This window comes from Phoca vitulina, unplaced genomic scaffold, assembly GCF_004348235.1.
Source record: "Phoca vitulina isolate PV1807 unplaced genomic scaffold, GSC_HSeal_1.0 scaffold1769, whole genome shotgun sequence".
Lineage (NCBI taxonomy): Eukaryota > Metazoa > Chordata > Mammalia > Carnivora > Phocidae > Phoca > Phoca vitulina.
Window position 1 is genome coordinate 1 of NW_022591456.1, and position 6531 is coordinate 6531.

The 6531-nt window shown below is 39.9% G+C and overlaps 1 protein-coding gene across 1 annotated transcript; it reads right to left on the reverse strand.

The window, feature by feature from the left end:
• Positions 1-110: 110 nt before the first annotated feature.
• On the reverse strand, positions 111-6406 carry LOC116629615 (thioredoxin-related transmembrane protein 4-like). Its single transcript, XM_032399866.1, has 2 exons — positions 6032-6406; positions 111-4644 (listed from the first exon to the last, which is right to left on the reverse strand). Exons 1-2 carry the CDS (start codon positions 6135-6137, stop codon positions 4280-4282), a joined length of 471 nt encoding a protein of 156 aa, XP_032255757.1. The 5' UTR covers positions 6138-6406; the 3' UTR covers positions 111-4279.
• Between the last annotated feature and the right edge of the window lie 125 nt (positions 6407-6531).

Here is a 6531-nt window from a genome sequence, read left to right on the forward strand (position 1 = left end):
AGAAAGAAAGAAAGAAAGAAAGAAAGAAAGAAAGAAAGAAAGAAAGAAAGAAAAAGAAATTAAGAAAGAAAAAGAAAGAAATTAAGGAAGAAAAAGAAAGAGAAGGAAAGAAAGAAGGAAGGAAGAAAAGGAAGAAAAAGAAAGAAAGATGGGGGAGCAAACAGATTGGATAGAGGATGGGCACAGGAAAATTATTTTTTTTAACAAAGCAGTACTTTTCACTGCCTAGGCAAATGACTTTTGTGAAAATGCTTTTATGAAAAGCAATACACTATTTTGATTTTACTTAGCACTATCATTAGGTTTGGATGCAAATAGAAGTTCATAATAAAATAAAAACATATGATCAAAGATTATATACAATTTTGTGACGCTTGAGACTCATATCTTGATTCCCCATTCCAGATGCTGCAGATGCTATCTGAGGAAGGAGAGAACACATGGATGAAGAGAAAAATAATTAAATATCACTGAGCTAAATAATTAAGACTATTACAAAAAATATAAATAACAAATTTATAATGTATTACAATACAAATAAACAGTATTTTTAGCATAAAAACTGCATTTGCACAAAGAAGCTATTTAGTAACAAATACATGAAACTACATCAGAAACATGTGAAAATGATCTGAGTCACACATATACAGGGGCGCAGTTCCCATGAAACTTGACCGAGAAGAAGCCATCTGAAAGCCATGTCTGAAACCACCAAAGGCCTTCTAACTAAATCTCCTGGTTCAGAAAAGCTGCTCAAAAAGCTGTCCCATCAAGGTTCATCATTTGGTTTTTCAAGAGAAACTGATCTTCTGAAGAGGATCAAAACGTAGGACTAAGGTAAAGATACTGAACAAGAAGGAACTTTTCTGTTGGCACAAAAGATTCACATGAATACTTTTCAAAACACTGTATTTGATGGGATGGGTCTGTCACACATTTATAATACTGGTAGAAATAACACTTCAATACTGAGCTGGACAGAGATAAGTTGATACACATTAGCAAAAGCACCAATCTTTCCCTTCTTTCTCTCACTTCATGTCAATTGAACATTTTATACTGAAATCTTAGGTGGACGCTATTGTTTCTATCCTTTTTTTGGGGGGGGACTCTTTAATGTTTGCCATCCTGGAAAGCAGCATACAAGCTCCACTCTTAAAGACTTGGTTGTAAAAGTTATAAAGGCTAAGTGCTCAGCTAGAAGATGTTTTTATCATCCTTCCCCCAGAGGTGTTACAGAATGCCAGTTCTGCAGGCTTACATATCCTCAAATCACGTAGCAATGCCATGGTTATTAACAAGGATTTTGGCCATAAAAAAAGTCAAAATTTGGCCTTCTCCACTGTCAAAAGCCAACCTGGCTAACGCTTGTTTACTTTTTATTACAGTCGTTATTTTGGATTTCTTTTTGTAGTTAAAGAAGCCTGTGGCTAACAGGGCTCACACACCAGAAGAGGTTGTAAGTATGCACCCATGAGGTTCAGGGACCTGTGAAGTGAATGAGTCCTGCCTGTCACCCCATTCTGTGCTGAGACTTCAAAGAGAAAGAAAGAAGTGGGATTGCCTATCTGTAGCTCCAATAGGAGATCTCTAAGCAAGCTGGGGTGGTAGAGCAGATCTAGCAAGAGATGAATGATAAAAGAAACTAAAAAAAACGTAGCTAGAAGTTTCAGACTTGCCCTCTCATCAGAGAAACTACTCACATATAACGCACTGCACCCCCATTCTCAAATCTACCGTCACTTTTATTTAATTTTCCTAATTTTGATTTACAGAAAATACTATTCTGTAATTAGATAACTGATATTGCAACATAGGAAGCATGATTATTTTTTATTTTTTATATCAAAATCATGTTTCCACACATTTGACTTCTGGATTAAATAGATTATCTCCAGAAAAAATCCATAAAAGCCTACTGAAATGTTAATCTAATTTCAAATTATTTTAGACTGACTTTTTTCCCCTTAGTTTTATATTCAGTAAATACTGAAAACCTAAAGGCCTCAAGTGGAAAGAAATCAAATTAGATGTGTACTTATCAGTCCATTTAGTAAAAACCCCACCTTTTGCCAGGATGTTAAAAAAAAATGGTTCCTATAGCCACAGAGGCTTCAACTCTCAATGAATCTTCTTCTCCAAACTGGTTTCCCCTCTTCCTCCAATTTTTTAAAAGTATTGTTGAGAAAGAACATACATTTCTCTTGTTATATAATTAGGTATTATCTGGGGTCCAATTGGAAATTGGCCTTACATTTATAAAAAGCGAAAGTGGATTTTATTTCTTCATTCCTTCCCTTCTGGTCAAACGCTCCACTTCAAAAAAAAAAAAAAAAGTTTTAATATAAAGAGTGTAAAGGGGGGAGGTATTATACAGAAAAGCCAAACTATGAAACCTTTCTTATTCCATACCTCTGAATTTAAACTTACTGATCTTTGAAAATTGTTTCAGCTGATTATAAGAGAAAGAAATCCAGTGACAGAAGGGCAGACCCCGCTCAGCAATGATCCAGAAAAGCTTCCTAGGATCAAGGAGAGGGAGTTGCCACCATCAGGACCATGGTGCTTGGGCTGAGGCTGTGTTAGAGACGTACATGGCAGGAGGGGCAGGAAATGAGCCAAAGTCAAGTTTTTCCCAGTCTGTCAGTTCTGTGATGGCCTCAAACTCAAGGTGCTGTTGCCGTCTGAAGAGAAAAACTATTGGCGACTCCTCGTGAACCTCACAGTACGGGGGGATGAGACTGTCAGGTAACTGAGTTGGAAAGATGAGAAATAACCATCTCTAAAAATTGGATTCTGTCAGAATAAAAACTCCCTTTGTGTGAGGCTTGCAACAGGCCCATCCAACCACTCAAGGGTAGAGGATCTCAGCACCTCTCCCTCCTCCAAGGACCCTGTGTGCAAAGTTAATACAAGGTAAGGGTTATCAAAACAGCCAGACAGGAGTATACTGCATATTTCTTTATAAAGATGACAGAAACTTTTCGAATTTCATAAACGTGTATTACTTGTTTTTCTGTCAGGACCCAAAGGGTGTAGGATCAACTTCAGACATCTTTCATAAGCTTGGAATCTAATTTTATGAATTTATTCGAAGACATAAATCAGGTAAGGCAGAAGTAGATGGATGGATTCTTTAAAAGAAATTGGGCCCCCTGGGTACTTTTAGTAGATTGAGTATTGAGAGATTTACAGGGATAAAATTCTTTACAAGATTAAGGAAGAAGGAAAGGAAACCAAATCTTTCATTTCCAGATATTCACTTTCATTAATTCTTTCACCAAAAGCACATCACTGAAAGAAAACCAGAAATGGTTTTGCACTTAATATTAAAGTGGTTCAAGAGCCAGAGAACCCCTTGAGATGGAAGCAAAACAACAAAGTATTCAAGTTCTCTTCACAAGACAACCTTGCACTGGCAACACTTAGGGCACTTCTGGCTTCAAAAAGAATATTGCTAAAGGATCCTTTTGGAAAAAAAAAAAATTACTACATCTTGGCAAACAACAACAACAAAAATCTGTCCTGTAAAATCCCTACTTCCTTTTGAATCTCCAAAGGTTACAACATTTCATTCAAGATGCTTGGCAGTCACAGCTCCGTGGGCTTTGGTTCTGGATTATGTAAACCCTTCAGTCAGAACGAAGGCGGCTGATGTGTAGCAGCCGCTGTCGGAGGCCTCTCACTGAGGAAGTATTGTGAAGAGTGTGGGGCGCCTGCAGGCCCGTGGTGGGAAAGTTGGAAATACTAAAGGTAAGAAATAAATCCTAACAAAGGAGATTTAGAGAGTTGGGATGACGTCCAAGCTCTTTTCTACCACAATAACCAGGGCCCTCTCAATTTCTCTCTCTGAAAAAGTGTCTCTGTACCGTGGTGGTTGATGTCTCTTACAGTTTGACAAAAACAAATACTTAACACAAGAAGACTTCTGCAAGACCTCCCATGCACTGTGCGGATGTTGTCGTGTGGCTTGGCTTGCGTTTTATGGCGCCTGCGGGGTGCTTTCTCTGGTCAAAACTCTCTAGCCTCAAGCTAATGAATGTGTGCCCATGCCAAGTCCCCAAACAGATGCTAACACCCTGTTTTTCTGTTTCCTGATTGTCGTGTCTGAAACACTCTCATCAACATACATGAGACTTCATGCCAGAGACTACATGACTAGAGATTGTTTTTTAAGAGAAGCTTGCTCATTCAGAAAAAAAAATAAGGATTTGATTTACACTGCAGACCAGAAGGAAGCTGACTACTCCTTTGGTCTGAATTCTCAGAAATACTGTCATTAGACCTGTGGGCCCTTATCCGCGTGCTGACTTCTGCGCTGCCTCAGGGTGTCTTCTGCCACCTCTGTGTGGGCTGGGCTGGCCTGCTCGGGCACGTCTTCTCCAGGCTCGGCTTCTCCCCCGTCCTGAACCTCTCTCAGGGGCCCTTGGTCCTGGGCGTCATTCCTCTCCTCGTCCGCACGAGCAGCCGGGCTGTCCTCCTCCTCGTCCTCCTCTGCTTCATCCTCATCACCAAGGTCTTCTTTCTCTTCTTCCTCATCTACAAGGCTGTCCTTGTTTTCTTCTTCATTTGAATCGTCTTTTTCCTCCTCTGCATCCTGCGGCTGTTCAGCTTTGTGGGCCTCCTCTGACCTCCGAGTCTGCTCTGTGGAGGGAACAGAAGGGAACAGCCTCTCAATAAACTGATCATTCAGCAGGCAGTCGAGTGTGTCTAGCCGTGAAATGAAGTGGGGGGGGGGGGGGGCACGTGACAGTTTTCTCCAATCTGAAGCTATTTTTTTTTTTTAAAGATTTTATTTATTTATCTGAGACAGAATGAGAGAGAGAAGGAGAGCACATGAGAGGGGGGAGGGTCAGAGGGAGAAGCAGGCTCCCCGCCGAGCAGGGAGCCCGATGCGGGACTCGATCCCGGGACTCCAGGATCATGACCTGAGCCGAAGGCAGTCGCCCAACCAACTGAGCCACCCAGGCGCCCCAATCTGAAGCTATTTTATCACACAGCCCCTAGCTCCATCTGGGGCTTCCCCATTCCTCTCGGAAAATTTCACTGACCCTGCTGACTTTGGTAGAGCACAGGGCCAGGGAGGGCAAAGGTTCTTTCATGCTTTATATTTGGTACCTTACAGAACACTCAGCGACCCACTCACTCACTGGTCAGGTGATTGGTTGAGAAATGTGACTTAAGTCACAGGACTTCCCAGGAGCTTTTGGCCAGAGGCAAAAGGAAAAGCCTTCTCTCTTTCTACAGGAATTGTTCAACTGATAATATGTGAGTTAGGGCTGTTGAGAGCCCCCGAATCAGCCACAGAGAAGCAGAAACCTAACATCCCTTGTGCTGTGCTTGAAGCCAGAACATCCCTGGGTCTTCCAGTTATGTGAGTTAATTTAAATTTTCCTTTTTTCCCTAAGTTACTTTAAACTGGGTTTCTGTGATTTTTAACAATTCTAAGGAACATAATATATTATCTAATTATCTAAGGAAGTCTCCAAGCCTTGAAAACTTCAAGAACTTAAAAGAAATAGAAGTTTATTTAAACTCCCACATAAAATGCAACAATTTTAAAGTCTCATAAAAGTCTTCATGCAAAGTCTCAAAACTAGGAATAAAAGCATGCAAATCCAGGGCTGTTGAATCCCACAAATGGTGTGGGGCAGTGCAAGGATTTGGGGAGACTGTTCTTACAGGACTTAGGATAGTTAATGATACATAGTTGAGGCTCAATAAATATGAGTTGCCCGCCTTCATTCCAGTTTGAATGAAAGAAAAGGTATCAACTAACTGATGAAGGGCATACACTTAAAGGGAAAAAATAATTGCCAAAATGAAGTATTCCCTAATTTAAGGGGAAAAAAAAGAATTTTTGTTCAAATCTGATCTAGAGAACATATTTCAAAGAATTTGGTAAGTGGTGATGGTTTGGCCACCTAATGAATTGGGGGGGGGGGGGGAAGAATCTAGTATCTCTGTGAGCACAAAAGGGCACACCACAGAATTCCAAAAATACTCTATCACATGAGTTTATCATACTTACCAGTACGTTCAGATAAATGCCTTGGAAGTGGTATATAGAAACATTCTGATATTACCACCAGGACCTGGAGGGAAAAAAGTGATTTTACTGTGACTAGATATGACATTTAATACCAAAGAACCTCAAATGTAGGCCTTGGTTCTATAACCAGATATTCACAGACAATTAATTAGCAGTTGGTCAAAAGTCCTCAAAAAAGACATGGATACAATTAAGAATCTCCTATTTTTCAAATGTAACAATGTAGGAGAATATTACAAATATTTAACAGGAGTCAGGGGTCACAAAGTCAAATGTCTATAGAGAGCCCATTACAAATAGGTAAATCAAGCAGGTATAAGAAAATAGATACTCTGAGCCAAGTCTAAAATGGCCTTTTTATTTTTATTTTTTTTTTAAATTTTACTATGTTATGTTAGTCACCATACAATACATCATTAGTTTTTGATGTCATGATCCACGATCCATTGTTTTCGTATAACACCCAGTGCTCCATGCAG

Coding starts and splice junctions, on each gene's coding strand:
- LOC116629615 (XM_032399866.1), bottom strand. CDS start 6,137: ATGTCATATCTAGTCACAGTAAAATCACTTTTTTCCCTCCAGGTCCTG. Junction 4,645..6,031: donor GCATTTATCTGAACGTACTG/GTAAGTATGATA, acceptor TTCCCTCCACAG/AGCAGACTCGGAGGTCAGAG.